Source organism: Zootoca vivipara, chromosome Z1 (assembly GCF_965207765.1).
Source record: "Zootoca vivipara chromosome Z1, rZooViv2.hap1.1, whole genome shotgun sequence".
Lineage (NCBI taxonomy): Eukaryota > Metazoa > Chordata > Lepidosauria > Squamata > Lacertidae > Zootoca > Zootoca vivipara.
The window spans coordinates 63,898,554-63,914,127 of NC_142583.1; the positions used below are offsets into that span (position 1 = coordinate 63,898,554).

The 15,574-nt window shown below is 40.8% G+C and overlaps 1 protein-coding gene across 1 annotated transcript in view; it reads left to right on the forward strand.

The window, feature by feature from the left end:
- ANTXR2 (ANTXR cell adhesion molecule 2) overlaps positions 1-10,055 on the forward strand; it is a 145,581-nt gene extending 135,526 nt beyond the window's left edge. Inside the window, exon 17 of the mRNA XM_035111642.3 lies at positions 6,660-10,055. Coding sequence (XP_034967533.1) covers positions 6,660-6,698 — 39 coding nt within the window. The 3' untranslated portion in view covers positions 6,699-10,055. The remainder of the gene's footprint in view (positions 1-6,659) is intronic.
- The last annotated feature ends 5,519 nt before the right edge of the window (positions 10,056-15,574 follow it).

The window sequence follows — 15,574 nt, forward strand, 5'->3', positions numbered from 1 at the left end:
TATTTATTTATTGGTGGAGTGATCCTACAAGTGTCACACTAAGTGCAAAGAGGTCCTTTTCAGAAGTTCCTTCTTAGCTTTTTTCTTTTTAAACGTTATGCTGCTGGTCTCTTATAGTGGATTCCAAACACTTGGTTTTTCGAGATAGTAAGGGTGAAAGTTCAAGGTTGATAAAGGCATCAAACTAGTGTGCTGCTTCAAAATCTCTTTTAGGATTCCAAAACAGGTCCCTTTCCTTAAACCTGCGTCCTTAAGCATATTGCCCCACCCAAGCTACGCTGATCACTCACGAGATGCCTGCATAACTCATGTTTTAATTAGTGTAGCCCTAAGACACTAATTTAGTTCAATTTTATACTGACTGCATGTTGGTATTGTTAAGGTTTATGACCCAATGATTTACAAGGCATGATACATCTGAATTCAAATTGGATGTATTGATTGTTTAATTGAGTAAGAGGGCATGAATGTAACATTAAGCCACCGCAATGACAGACTGTGGCAGTGGGGCTGAGAAGGTAGATCAGCTTCCTCAGGTTTTTCTGTGCTGGAGGAGGGAAATCGCAATCAGTGAATTCCATCCCATATCTAACGCTACTTTATTTAAAATAGTTCATTAGTCGTTCTTCAGCCATGGCCTCCCCAGGTAGAACACAGAAGAAAATAAAAACTGTACAGAAAAAAACCCCATGGTGTGATCACAGTGCAGGCAACAAAATCTAACCTGTGAGAGAGGAGGAAAAATCAAAAGCAATTAAACTGAACTTTGGGGAGACAATTCAAAAGAGAGGGATGTCACAAGAAGAAAGACCCTAAAAACAGGTTTTATATACAGCTTTATAATGCAATAGCATTCCCTCCCCCCCAAAAAAGCTCAGTGGTGGGGGTCGATCCTTATACAGTGGTACCTCGGTTTAAGTACACAATTGGTTCCGGAAGTCTGTACTTAACCTGAAGCGAACTTTCCCATTGAAAGTAATGGAAAGTGGATTAAGCTGTTCCAGACGGTCCGCAGAGTACTTAAACTGAAGCGTACTTAACCCGAAGCATGAATGTAATTGGTTCTGGAAGTCCGTACTTAACCTGAAGCGAACTTTCCCATTGAAAGTAATGGAAAGTGGATTAATCCGTTCCAGACGGGTCCGTGGAGTACTTAAACTGAAAGTACTCAAACCAAAGCGTACTTAAACCGAGGTATGACTGTACAGTGGTACCTCTACTTACGAATAACTCTACTTACGAATGTTTCTACTTACGAAAGGAGCTCTGTCCGCCATCTTGGATGTGGTTTAGATAGGATTTTTTCTGCTTACGAATTTTTAGATAGGGTTGCTTCTACTTACGAATTTTTTCTCCCAATGCATTCCTATGGGATTCGACTTACAAAATTTTTCGACTTACAAATGTGCGTTCAGAACTCATTAAATTCGTAAGTAGAGGTACCACTGTATAGCCAAAATGGCACCGTTCACATGCAAAAGGGGTGTTTGAACATTTACCTTGAACAGATGCGTTGGGGCTCTTCTTATTTATTTATTTATTTATTTATACATTTTAAGTCTTATGCACTGAATTTCAGGTGCCACTCCTCAGGTTTCAAATGTGCGTGGAACTGGAATCGGGAGCAATGGGTTCTGGGTAGGATTTGGGACAACAAATTAATTTCAACGCCAGGAAGTTGCTTCGGCTTTCTGTGGCAACTTTTAATGTGCCCTCTGCATGCATGCATTGCAAAGCAGCGTAAACCTTGTCACATTCCATTACCTACACGTGCAACTTGTTCTTTTCTGCGCTGGCATGGAATCTTTGCTGTTACATCCATGGCGATACAACACCCCGACCTTCAAAGTTAATTAGCACTTTCTGTGTGTTTTCCAACATCCTGCCTTCGGATAAAGCAGGCTTGCAGCTCACAAAAAGATCCCCTCTTCTATGTGCGGTTTTGATTTAATGCCTCTCATCTGCAAGCCCATCAGTATGGAGGGGGGAGATAAAATTGAGAATGCATGAAGAGAAAATGCTCCGTTGACATGGATGAATATCTCATAGCCCTCTGTTCACTTGGTAGCTGGATGGTGGCGAGTGGTAAGAACCATGGGGAGATAGAAAGGCCTTTGTATGTACAAGGTCTCAGGTTCATTTCCCAGTATCTCCAGCAACAAGGATCTCGAGTTGCCAGAGTGAGGAAGACATCCGCTGTTGTGAGCCACACTGGACAGTAGTGAGATCAGTGGTGTGACATCTTCCCACACAGAAATAAGCTATTTGGGATGGTTTCCAATCAGTTTCATAGTCAAACACTGGTCATTTGCAATTTGCAAGCCAGTAGTAATAAAGATGGACTCAACAACTGCATTCAGATTAACTGCAAACCATAGTTTGTCATTACAAGCATGAGATGCTTTAAGCTCACATGCTTTCTCCTCTATGCAGTTTATACGTAGTTTACTTTCTATGCAGTTTCTCAGTTTATACGTAGTTTACTTTCCATCCAAGTGCTACTTTTAGTTTCTTGTTTATATATACACAGTGAAAACTATGGTTTGTCACGATGCCTGACCTCATCCAACCATTTTTGGAGGCAATATATGCGAGCCACTTTTAATATTTGAACACATTCCATGAATGTCAAGTTGTTTTATTATTATTATTATTATTATTATTATTATTATTATTGCTGTGGATGATGCATAAATGTTTGGCATTGGTGACTATTTGCAATTGCATTTGGAATGCTGACAATCTCAGATGTCTTTTCTGGATTCCTGAAAAGAGATACATGTATGTATGTCCCTACTTTGGTGACATACGCAAGAGAATGCTGACAATCACATTTAGATGACTGTCAACATCTACTGTGGTGTCTCTTGATTTCTTTAGACCTTGACAGAGTTCTGAGATTGTCAACATTCCCATGTAAATGTCAACCGTTTTCAAACATTCACCATAACATATGTACATCAGAGTCCACGGAAGTCAAGAGGGAGTTTTCCCGCAGTCTTTGTCTACTTCACTTCATTCACATGCTATTCAAAATTCAAACTTCAGCTTAGATTAGGTTGCTTGACTTCCAGTAAATCCGAACCCAGCATATGTGTGTTCTGATCTGAATATTCATAATATATTTCATTTGCTAATTTGGAAAGCCCTACTTGTTTCAGCTCAGGGTTACAGATCCCCAGTCAACGTGTGAAAATGCGCCAGGGCATTACGATCAGAACACTAGAGTTGTCGGCTATGGAAATCTAGGCACACAGTGAATACACTGTGAGACAAATAAGAAAGCTCAGGCAACTGGATGCATCTTGCTAGTCTTAATGTTCTGGTGTGGTCTCTGGTGGTTCTCAAACTGTGGTGCCCTCCAGATGTTTTGGACTGTGACTCCCCACAGTCCCAGCCAGCCAGCATGGCCAATGGTGAGCAATGATTAGAGTTGTTGTTCAAAACATTGGTTGGGGAAGGCTGGTCTATATCTATGACTTACTATATCTATGATTTACTCAATATTGAGATGGCAAAGTTCTCGATCCGTAATAGGAACCCATTCCACTGAGATTGTACATACAACACACACTTTTCCAGTCCCTTGACTGTGCTGCGCTGTGCTTTTTTAGCACCGCATTTTAATCCAATGCGATTTTTAGTTATTTTAGCGATTGATTAGACTTATATACCACCCCTCATCATAAGATCTCGGGGTGGATCACAAGATAAGAATGCAAGGTAAAAGCACAAATAAATAGTCAAAACAAAAACAAGAAGAGACAACCACAACTAAAAGTCTGTAGAATATTAATCGATCAAAGGCCTGGTTGAAGAGGAATGTTTCGCCTGGTGCCTAACGGGGTATATTGAAGGTGCCAAATGAACCACCCTGGGGAGGGCATTCCACAAACAGGGAGCCACCACAGAAAGGGGGACCTGGATGGCACCTAACGGTTGTGTCAGATCCTGGCCTAGAAAGGGGCATTTCAACCTCAGGACAAGCGCACCACCACAACCCCATTTGCAGAAAGATTACTCCAGTGCTGTGGACACATGTTTATGGTTGCTGTATTTATTTTGTGATACTGTTCTATGAATGGTTTGGGTGGGGTGGGGGAAACACATAATTTGTATTTAACATACATTTACTCAGAGCAGGCCCATTGAAATGAATGCACATGACTAACTCAGGTCCAATGATTTCAGTGGGTTTACTAAGTAAAAGTTAGCTGAATACTTTTCATAATTGATTCGTGTTTGTTTGTTTGTTTTTTAAAAAACTGTGTAGATTTCGCTTGCATGCCATAGAGAAGTTTTCTTTTCCCCTACTTAAAAAAGAAACAGCAGAGTGGATTTTAAAAGCAGTGGGCCTGATCCAGATATGCACCCCAAAATTGTTTGACGAGCACACACAAAACCTAAAAAAATTCCTTCAGTAGCACCTTAAAGACCAACTAAGTTTTTATTTTGGTATGAGCTTTCGTGTGCATGCACACTTCTTCAGATACACACAAAACCTGTGCATCAAAGTTGCAGGACACAGGGACATATATGCCATTTGCATTTGTCTGCAGAAGCGGGCAGGTTTTTTTTTTTTTACATCTGAGCACAGGTGTGTGCTGGGATCAGATGTAGGCAATTATTCTGAGTTGCACAAGTTTAAGATCTTCTGCCGTCAGAAGTGGAATCTGCATTCCCCATCCACACGGGCTATTCTGGACTTCCAAGTGCAGGAAGATCCTGTATCTCTCTCTCTCTCCCTGGGTATTTTTGCACTCACTGGGACTTCGCTAGATCATCTCTTTTCAAAAAAGAAAAAAAAGCAGGGAAGGGGGGAAATAAATTAAGTATATTAGTTAATATTGCCTTACAGTGTGTTAATTAGTTCAAAAGCAACCTAAACATTTCAAAACAGTTTCTGATTTAAATCATGAAGAGTAGCAATTTCACCAACTGTAGGCTGACACTAGTCATGGTCCTGAATGTGTTGTGCAAATTATGTTAATTGCATGCAACTAATATATGTAAATCTACATTCCTTCAGAGCACGATGCATACTCAGTGTGGCCCTAGTTGCTGAGCAAGCTGCTCATCCTCTTGATTTTAATCAAGGCCTTCTGCTGGGTGATGATGCAAATCACGATTACATTAATCTACCCACCGCGGACAATGTGTTTAAAGAGAGTTATGGTCTTAGTTTACTATGGTAAAAATTTTTATTAGAGAAATCGGGTACATGGTACTTAAACGGTCCAGAAAAAGTTCTGCATTCAGTCGGTTGTAGCAAAACCTCCAATGATTTCTGTGGAACTGACACCTTTATCCTAGCATAAGCTTTTGTAGGCCAACACCTAATTCATCTGATGCATGGCTGTAGAATCAGTTGCAGTATTCCATGAGAAAGAGGCCGTGAGAAATTACATAGTGTACTTTACCATGCTGATTTAAACAATGATTTAATTGACCCACGGAAAGCTTATCACCTGACTGACTTCATTTTCATTCTTTGGAGCCAAAATCAGAGGAGCATGTCAGACATGAGATCTTTGCATAAGCCAAAGCAAATACACCAGGCCCCTCCAAGTTAGAACTTGGACAGCGTCCCATTGTTAATCCTTTGGTTCATACACAATAAGATATCCAACAAGTAGTGTAATTTGCTTGTCATTAGCAACCTTATTTGGAGATTAGTCTTCAGCAAAGCCAGAGGATAGACCAAACCGTGGCGTCTTCCACTGAATATCAATATATGCGTTGTTTAAATGTTCAGAGACAATAATATATGGGATACCATTAATGACAGCTCTTTCAACACGTCTCTTTTGACCATATTTTTCTAGATGGATGGTTGTGTTAATCTGTTGTCCAGGTGGGCAGGAAATAGATCAGGATCTAGTGACACATCAGCAGGGATTTCTTACTCATGGTACTTGGACCATAGCAACAAGCACATGCCGAAATGAAAAGAAAGATCTTAAAGACTAACAGTGTTTGTTTTTTATAACACAAACACTTGTGGAATACGACCTATGTCACCAGATGCATGAAGTATTGTCCTGAATTAGGCTTCAAAATCTGATGAAGTGGACTGTAGGCCTCAAAAGCTAATAAATTTGTTAGTCTTTAAGGTGCCATGAGCTGCTCTGTTGCTTTCTCTCTTTCTTGTTATGGGTTTATATAGGATTCCAGTTATCTGAAAGACTGAATAGCCAGGGTTCCTATTGCCAACAATTGCATTGCATGGTCATTCTCAGGGATTACAGTGGGATTACAGATTTACGGATTTAATCCATTCCGAAGGCACCTTTGTAGGTCGAAAAATTCATGTCGAAAAACGCCATTGGAAACACGATTTCCCATAGGAATACATTGGAAACAGAAAAATTCGTAAGTCGAAGCAACCCTATCTAAAAATTCATAAGTCAAAAAATCCCTATCTAAAACCACCGCAGTTTCCTTTCGGATGTCGAGACATTCGTAAGCTCACAGCCATTACCCCCATTTGTAAGTAAAAAAATTCGGTTGTTGAGTCGTTCGTAAGTCGAGGTACCACTGTATATCCAAAAGGATTATATCCATACTAATTATCCAACCATTCTGTCTTTGTTTTTAAAATGTAGTTATTACCGTAATTCGCACTAACACCTGCATTGTATTCTCTCTCTTTTTTTTAGGGCCGATGCATGAACTTCACCCGAGTTCAGTCTCAGTAAAGGAAGGCAAAGAGGATGAACAGCCACCACTTCTGCGATGCAACCAAAGAACGACAACAAAGCACTTAAACAAAATCCTCAGAACATCTCCAGCCTCTCAGCCTGGAATTTTTGCTGCATTTGATTCCACCGCAAGCCACCTACTGTTGCACTAAGCTATGATGCCCGCCATTTTCTTCTCAGCTTGTTACCTCATGCAGTATTCATTACCATATTGTATTATTTAGGAACATAGGAAGCTGCCGTATGCCAAGCCAAACCATTGGTCCAGAGCATTGTCTACATTGACTGGCAGAATTCCAGGTGGGAATCTCTCCCAGTCTTAACCTGGAGAGATGCTGGGGACTGAACCTGGAACCTTCTGCATGCAAAGCAGATAACTCTGCCATTAAGCTGTGGCCTAAAGGTGATGTTATAAAGCGTGTGCGTCTAGGTTTTCAACGAAAGATCCACTTCAGGAATCACAACCGAATGACCAATGACATTGGCTTTTTGTTGTTATCGTAGCTGAACAATATGCACTCGAGCCTTCATGCGCCTCTAGTGGGAGCTGCCTTGTTCCTTGGACGCGACGACAGCGCACTTGCTACTCAAGTAGGAAACTCTTCGCCACAGGCAGGAGACTCGGATTCCCACCAGGCTCGGAAAAATGCAAGAGTTCATTGCCTCTCAGCCATGTCATATCACGAAATCCTTCCGAGTCCCACCCCAACCCCCTCCACTGTGCCACCCACTGGAGTGTGCCTTACGGGAACCTTCTGACTGAAAATCTTGTCACTTTAACACTGAGCAGTGCACATGCATGACAAAATCGTAGACATGGTGCCTCAAGGTATTGGTGGCAAGCGAGACTTTGCCCTTTAGTTTCTGAAGACACCTTTCTTTCATTATGTACCCAGGACAGGAAGAAAAATTAATAGAGCGTTATTCCACAGGAAGACAGCCTGTAACCAGGGATCTTGAGCAGAGATTGAGGGACTGACGCTACCCCAGGCTTTGGCATTGTGGCCGATATTTTTTCCTCTCCGACTCCCCCCCGTTTTTTGCACTCGGCACTCAGTAGCACATGAAAACATTAGCCTCTGTAAACATACCTAGCCATTCTAGGCTTATGTGTTGTTGTTATTGTTACAAGATTTTTAAAAAAACCATTGCCACAATGCTGGTATCTCAGGGTCCTTTTCTCTCTCCTCTCCAACCCCCACCCCCCACCCCACAAATCTCCAAGGGCTCTTCAGCGTCACAAGCCAGCAACTCTCTGTGCATGAGAATTTCAAAGTTTAATTAATATAATTAAAGGCAACAGCAAGCAGCAGCCTGTGAAGGTTTTGCTCATCTTTTTTATGCCTTTTGACATTGAATGACCTATTACTGTATGCGCATTACTCAGTTTTTTGAGGGGGTACCATGCTGTGGTGGAGATTCAACACTGGGGCCAAGAAAGGAGGGAGATGGAAGACGAGGCACCTCCTTTCTTCAGTTTATAAATTAAATGTGCAGGAGTGCCGGCCATTGGTAAAACGTTGACAAACTATGTATTATTATTTTTTTTAATGGAAAAACCAGTGTTGTGTCACGTCGGCAGTGCCAAATTATGTTAGCGTGAGTGGAAGCACTGTGGGGGAGGAAGGAGCCAGCAGCTGAAGAAAAAAGCTCAAATGATCCAGTCACTTTCGATACTGTACTTCAGATGCAAAATGGATATTCGAGTCGAAACCTGACAAAGTGCGCGTACTTTGATGGGAACCGGTATAGACAATGACCAGTGGCTGGGTCAGTGGGATGTCTCTCTGCGAGCAGGGAGGCTTATCAAATGACACTAAAAATAAGTTCAACAACCATCATGTCTGAGGGGAAAAGGCGAACATTTCACGTTTGGTGGGCATGCCTGCGCGGAAGACGGGAAAGAGCGAAAGGGATGCGTGCTGGTCTAATTATCCCCTTTGTTGCTTTTCATTGAAATCCCAAGGGGCGTGGAATAATTCCCCTTGGTTGATGGCCAAATTTGCGGCTCTTCCCTAAGCAAGACTCCCGCCACACAATGTAGCCTCTTGCTTAACAGCTATTTTTGGCTGGAGATTGTTGACATCGCCGGTAGCGTTGCCAACACCCCATGTGAGCTCGCACGGATGAAATCCTTTACCTGAGGTGCTACTACAAGTCATTTCACTCTTTTTTCTTTAAGCCCTTCTCTCCAGAGCCAGTTCCTTCTTTTCGCTGGGGGGTTACCGCCTTCCTTGGCTTCTGGCTTCAACCAGGAGACCCACCTTCCGATGTCATCACATGAGTTTCAGGAAGGCATGTCACAGGCTAACTCAGGGGATTTATGCTGGCTGTACAATTATTTAAATTCGTCAGATGCTACAGCATGTGCAATGCGCAGTGTTAGCAATGTAAATAAGACAGAAAAATGTGCCGCCACCATCACTTTCGGCAGACTCTAGTGGGAATGGAATTGGAGCTAAGATCAGATCTGCAGACCTTTTTGACAGGGTCAGAGTACGATGACGCTGTCCGTTTTATATCCAAAATATGTAACACTTTCAGTTCCTTCACAAGCAGATATTTATAGCTTTCTGCAAAACCTTGGTTATGTCTGTGCAAATTCTGACTTCCTCTGCTTACGGTGAAAACCAAACCATGTACATTTTCTGATTTGCTGCTCTGCACTTACCTGGGGAAATGGTGCTATAGATTTGGGTCGAGATATTGAACCATTGAGTGTGAAATTTGCAATCAATTCAGACACTGAACATGAAATTTTGCCTTTGAAGTGAAATGTTTAGAAAAGCAAATAACCTCGACACACCCATGGCTACCTGTAAAATAGCATATTTAAAGCAATTTCTTTATTTTCTTTCTAAAATGAATGCTCTGTGGTGCAGAAAACTAAAACCAAAACGAATATTTAAACGGAAGACATGGGTAATATATTTGTGGTACTCCAAAGGGCCATATTTAATGTTGATCATATAGTTCCATTTTATGAGTTTCTATTTCCAAGAAATAAAACACGGAAATGAGGTTATTTATCATAATAGTCCTTCATGCAGAACAACAAAGGTTTCTCAGGGTTTAACATTACATGGCTTTCGTTATTTTATGAAACCCTTTTTGTTACTCATATACAAATACTTATAATATTTAAATATATGTAGTAACTGAAATGCATATATTTAAAATATTGATGGAAATAGGGACATAATTTAATGCCTCCTTTTTTTAAAGCCCCTGGTTTAATAATAATCACAGGTGTGTTTGCCAACTTAATGTGCAGTGAGCTTCAATGCAAATGTACCAAAGCAGTATTAATTTAACAGAGTTTATTAAATGTATTAAAGCTATATGTTTATAAAATTCTAAGAGTCATCTCTATTAATCTCTGAATGAGGTTTCATTGCATTCATGACGGAGTCGTAACACTTTGGTAAGATACTGGAGTCAGAATGGACTTCATTGCAGCAGATGTCGATAACAGCAGCACAATTTGGGGGAATAAAGACATACTTTTCTTCCAGTATATTTCTAAAGTTCAGAAGAGGACTCGGGGGGGGGGGGTTACTGGACTCCCAGGAACATCATGAAGGGCCTGTGTGTATTTGTGTGTGTGCATGCACAAGGGCTTATGAAAAATAGGTGGATGCAATGGATTACAGCAATACATTCTATGGTGAAGTTTTAAAACAAACATAGATACCCCACTTTACAAATGTAAATATACAAGGATGGCTGAATTTATTTGGCCACCCCTAATTGATGCATAAGCCAATGTATTTTACTTTCTCATTTTTCACTCATGTTCCATAGCCCATATTCCCACATCAGTTTGTGTGTGTATGTGTGTGTGTGTTTAAAAAAGTCCTCATGAAAATTCATCAGCATTTTATTGTGAATTGCTCACCATATTCAGGTTTTGTATGCATTTTTGCACATTATAAACATGTTTGCAATTTCCCCATATATAATGCATTATTGTGTGTTATTTTCACATTCTATGGCCTTTTGAATGTGTTTGTGGAAGGCAAGGCAATTATTGGTTTGTTTTTGTTCTTCTATGATGTATTTTGTGTTCTCATTTTGTATGTTTATGCTGTGAACCACCCTGTGACCTTCAGATGAAGGGCAGTATACAAATTTAATTCATAATACATGCATTCATATGCACACTAGTATATTATTATTATTATTATTATTATTATTATTATTATTCCCAGTGATGTATTAGTCCCTTTCTAAGCTACCATCTCAAGGTGATTGACACATAAATAAAAACAACTGAAAACACAAAAACAAGCATATTTTAAAAAAAGACTAAAACCCGATCAAGGGGGCGCTTGTGGTAAAAAAAAAAAAAACATTTAACCGCCTGGGGAAAACCTGTCAGAATGAAATTGTTTTCTACTGTTTCCAGAAAGTGTAAAGTGGGCAACTGTTGGATCTCAACAGGAATGCTATTCCACAGAATAGGGGCTGTCACACTAAAAGCCCTGCTCTGAGTTACTTCACATTTTTATAGATCATAATTATATTATCCAAGTGCAAATTTCAAAAGATGATTGTGTTTTAGTTTGCATCTTGTTTCAAATGTGCAGATTTAGGTAGATGCATCTTTAAATGTGAACTGAATCAAATTTTCCCTTGCTGCCTTGCATCCCCACAAATATTTTACTTCTCCCTTTTCTCCCAAATCGTAGCAACACATATACAAAAATATCGCAAGTTCTTCAAAGTATTGCAATTGTCTCTTGCGCTTAGATTCACTAGGTTATTTCTGGTTAATATTTTTGAGGAGAGCAAATTTTAATACCATTTCATCAGCCAGACACAGCCTTGTACGTATAACTGTATTTTTGCCTTAATCTTCATTGTACGAGGAAGCAATTATTTTATTGTTGGTCACAAACGAATAATGCATGGATATGAATTGCTTACAATTGGCTTATGAGGAAAGCAGATCGCTGAGTGCTTCTCAAAAGGAACACTATCGTGTTGGAGTGGTATTTTGTCAATAGTTGAAATGTTTCACAAATGAGAGAAAAAGCTGGTGTTGACCAAAGATTAAAATTCATTTATTTCAAGGAGCCTTATGGAAATCAGCTGGTGTGCATTAGTGAGTTATTGTAAGAGGCTTAAAATGCATACAGTGCGCATGACCATTCAACAAACCACTGTGATCAAGAGATATATAAATACCTCAAATAAACAAACACTGAAATTGCCCTTGATTTAAACACATCAGGTTAAAGCACACAATTTCATTCGCCCAGTGATAGATGTGGAGCTTAAAGCTGCCTAATTGTGCCATAATAACTGTTAAATCATTGCCCAGTCCTATAGATTGTGCCCATTTGAACACAGTTCTTTTGCTGGAAAAAAATGTGTGGCATTCTTGTGGCACCCTAAATGAATACCTCTGGCCCTGCTCCCAGCATGAAATTTAGGAGAGATATTACTGCAGTTCTTTGCCAATGCATAGCTGTGCTGGCACTGGAAGCTTTGGAATTAGGGTTAGGGTGAAAGTGTCTAAATCACCTCCTTGTTTCCAAGAAGTCACCTGCCTGTTTCCATCACCTCCTTGTTTCCAAGAAATCTCTTCCTGCACCAAATAAGGGTTTTCCTTCATACCTCAGAGTTCTGTTGCTGGTGGCTTGCTGAGACTGGCCACCAGAAAGAGGCCATGGCAATCTGGGCACCCAAATTTAAGAAGGATATTGACAAGCTGGAATGTGTGCAGAAGAGGGCAACCAAGATGTTCAAGGGTCTGGAAACCAAGCCTTATGAGGAACGGTTGAAGGAGCCGAGTATGTTTAGCCTGAAAAAGAGACTGAGAGGAGACGTGATAGCCATCTTCAAATATCTCAAGGGAGGTCACGAGGAAGAGGGAAGAACCTTGTTTTCGCCTGCTCTGGAGGGTAGGATTCGAACCAATGGCTTCCAAGTTACGAGAAAGGAGATTCCGACTAAACATCAGGAAGAACTTTCCAAAAGAGCTGCTCGACTGTGGAACAGTCTGCCTTGGGAGGTGGTGGGCTCTCTTTCCTTGGAGGTTTTGAATCAGAGGTTGAGTGGCCATCTGTCATGGATACTTTAGCCGAGATTTGTGCATTGCAGGGGGTTGGATTAGATGACCATTGGGCTCCCTTCCAACTCTGTGATTCTATGAATCTCTCATATTTGTGCAGGCAACCCTGGGCTTGATTTTATGCCCTGCATTTGAGAACACAGATTTGGGGTGTAAATATTCCGCTTTTTCTTCAAAGCAAAATATAAAATAAAATAATGACTTGACACAACAACAAGTCACATGTGAGGAAGGGGTGGAGGTTCCAGAACACTACTATGTGTTTTTAAAAAAGAAAAAGAACGATAAAATAAACTCATTGGTGGGAAAAAGGCAACCCTAGGATGATTTATCAGCAAAGAATAACCAATGGTGACAACAGTGTTGGCAGAAAAGGGTCCATTTCAAGAATCTTTGCCGCATCAAGTTTGTATTTACTCATTCTGGTAATATGATGATTTAATTAGTTGGTGCCTATCTGAGGTTAAATGAATCGTTATTTTGCAAGCATTCTGTTTCACCTGGTATTTAATTTAACCAGAAAGTGGTGTGGGTTTTCACTGAACATTCATCTCCCAGATTTAAACAAAGGAGACAGTTCAGGCTAGTTATTAAAGGAGAAAGAATGAGAAAATGCCATAAACAGCTTTGTTCTGGGGAGAGGCTGGGTGGAGGAAAGAAAAAGCCCAAGGCTGGAAATGGCTAGCATATAACTATAATATATTTTCTGCTGCTTGATTTCCACCTTATATATATATTTTCCATGCCATCCATTCTTAAATGCTTATATAATTGTTTACATAACACTGGCTCATTAAATAAAAAGAGAAATTCTGGAGAAATTTGCCCTACTCTTCAGTTAGACACATACACACTGATCTGGCCCTACAAAATAGTCTGAGTTTATGGGACTGCCGCCATTGATGAAGGTCTGTTCATGCCGATTAACATTCAGCATCATTATAAACGTACTAGATTCCGGGAGATTCCAATGAAGCCGATTGTTGGAAGCTTTTGCTGAAATAGGCAAAAGGAAATACTTCTTCATGAAGCACACAGTTGAAATGTAATGTAACCACACAAGGTGTAAGCGTCTGAGGATGGTGGAACTACCAAGAGACCGCTCCCCACCCTGCTGATCTCAACACCTAAAGAAGGTCTTTCAGCTATTTGGGGCCTAAGTCATTTAAACACTAACATAAACTCTCCAGCGATAATGTGGGAACAAAGAGCACGCCCCAGCTATGAACATGTTCCTTCCAGCAGGGTGGGAGTACCACCCCATCCAGGAGAGACCAGCTCCTCATTTCATGCGCCCCGGAACCATAGCTGCCAAGTCTCCCATTTTCCCCGGGAAAACCCCTTTTTTACTTACCTTTTCCCGGTGGTCCCCCATATAACTTCGTTTCTCCGTTATTTTCTCCTTCCGGCGACCATTTTTTTTCTTTCTATGGGCACCAAAAATGGCCGCCGCCAGCTTCAAAAGTCGCATCTACACATGTCCAGAAGTGCATAGACGCGACTTCCAGTGTCGGCAGCGGCCATTTTTGGTGCCCATAGATGGGCGGAGCGACACCGGAAGTTGCGTCGACACACTTCCTGACATGTGTACAAGCAACTTTCGAAGCCGGCGGCGGCCATTTTTGGTGCCCATAGAAGGGCAAAGCGACACCGGAAGTTACATCGACGCAACTTCCGGTGTCAAATGGCTGCCGGTCCCGGATTCTGCAGTCCGGAATTTGGAAGGTAAGCCTGGAACACATAATGCCTCCCTCTTTGAAGGGTTCAGCTTCAATTTATTGGCTAACACCCAGCTTATCACCGCTTCCAAGTGCAGGTCTAACACCTGATTCCAGTGGAACAGAGAGATGTAGCTGGGGAATCATCCATGGAATCTGCAGGTGTTCAGTTAATATAAAATGGGAGTTGCATGGGTGGTGTGTGCTTGTGGAGGGAAGAAATCATGGATGTCTTATGTTTTAGTCAAAGCATACCCTGTAGGGAGATGTGTGGGCTGTAATGAACTAATGCATTAATACGCTGCTTTGAGAACATCCTAGGGCAGATGGACGGGGCGGGGTGGGGGGATAGAAAAGATTAGATAAAACACTAGAGATGCCGTACATGCACAAGTCACCAAGATTTCACATGAATCACTAGTGTTTCCTCTTCCCTTCACGTGTTTCATATCCAAATCAAGCTCTTAGAGCTAAATCTCTTGGCCAGCCAGTGAAGAGAACTTGCTGGCTTGCATTGCACTGCCAATAGCTCAGAGACTAGATTCCCATGCAAATCTTTAAAAAAAGATTTGTTTATTGAATTTTATGATTTAATCAGCTTAATCCATCAACATAAATCACATAAGAAGGTAAGCATACACCCCCTCCCCCCTCCCATAGATTTCCCTCAACTTCCCCCTTCTGGTTCTTTCTAATATTTTCTCATTGCACATATTCTAATCTAATCTTAATATCATTCCTCTTTACCTGAAAACTCTATTTTCTTCCAAAATCTTTTATATCAAACCGTTTCAATCCCATATTCTACTTGTTTATTTCCACGTCATTTTTCAACATCTACCACATTCTATTTTGTTAATTGTAAGTGTTTACTCAAAACCTGCTAGTGAGTCTAGTTCTTTACAATATGTAAAATAAATACATTCCAAACTTTTTTTTTTTAAAAAAAAGTCTTTGTTGTCCTTCTCTTTTAATCTTGCTGTAAGTTTCGCCATCTCTGCAGATTCCATCAATTTGAGTTGCCAGTCTTCTTTTGTTGGCATCTTGTCATCCTTCCATCTTTGGGCTAAAAGGAT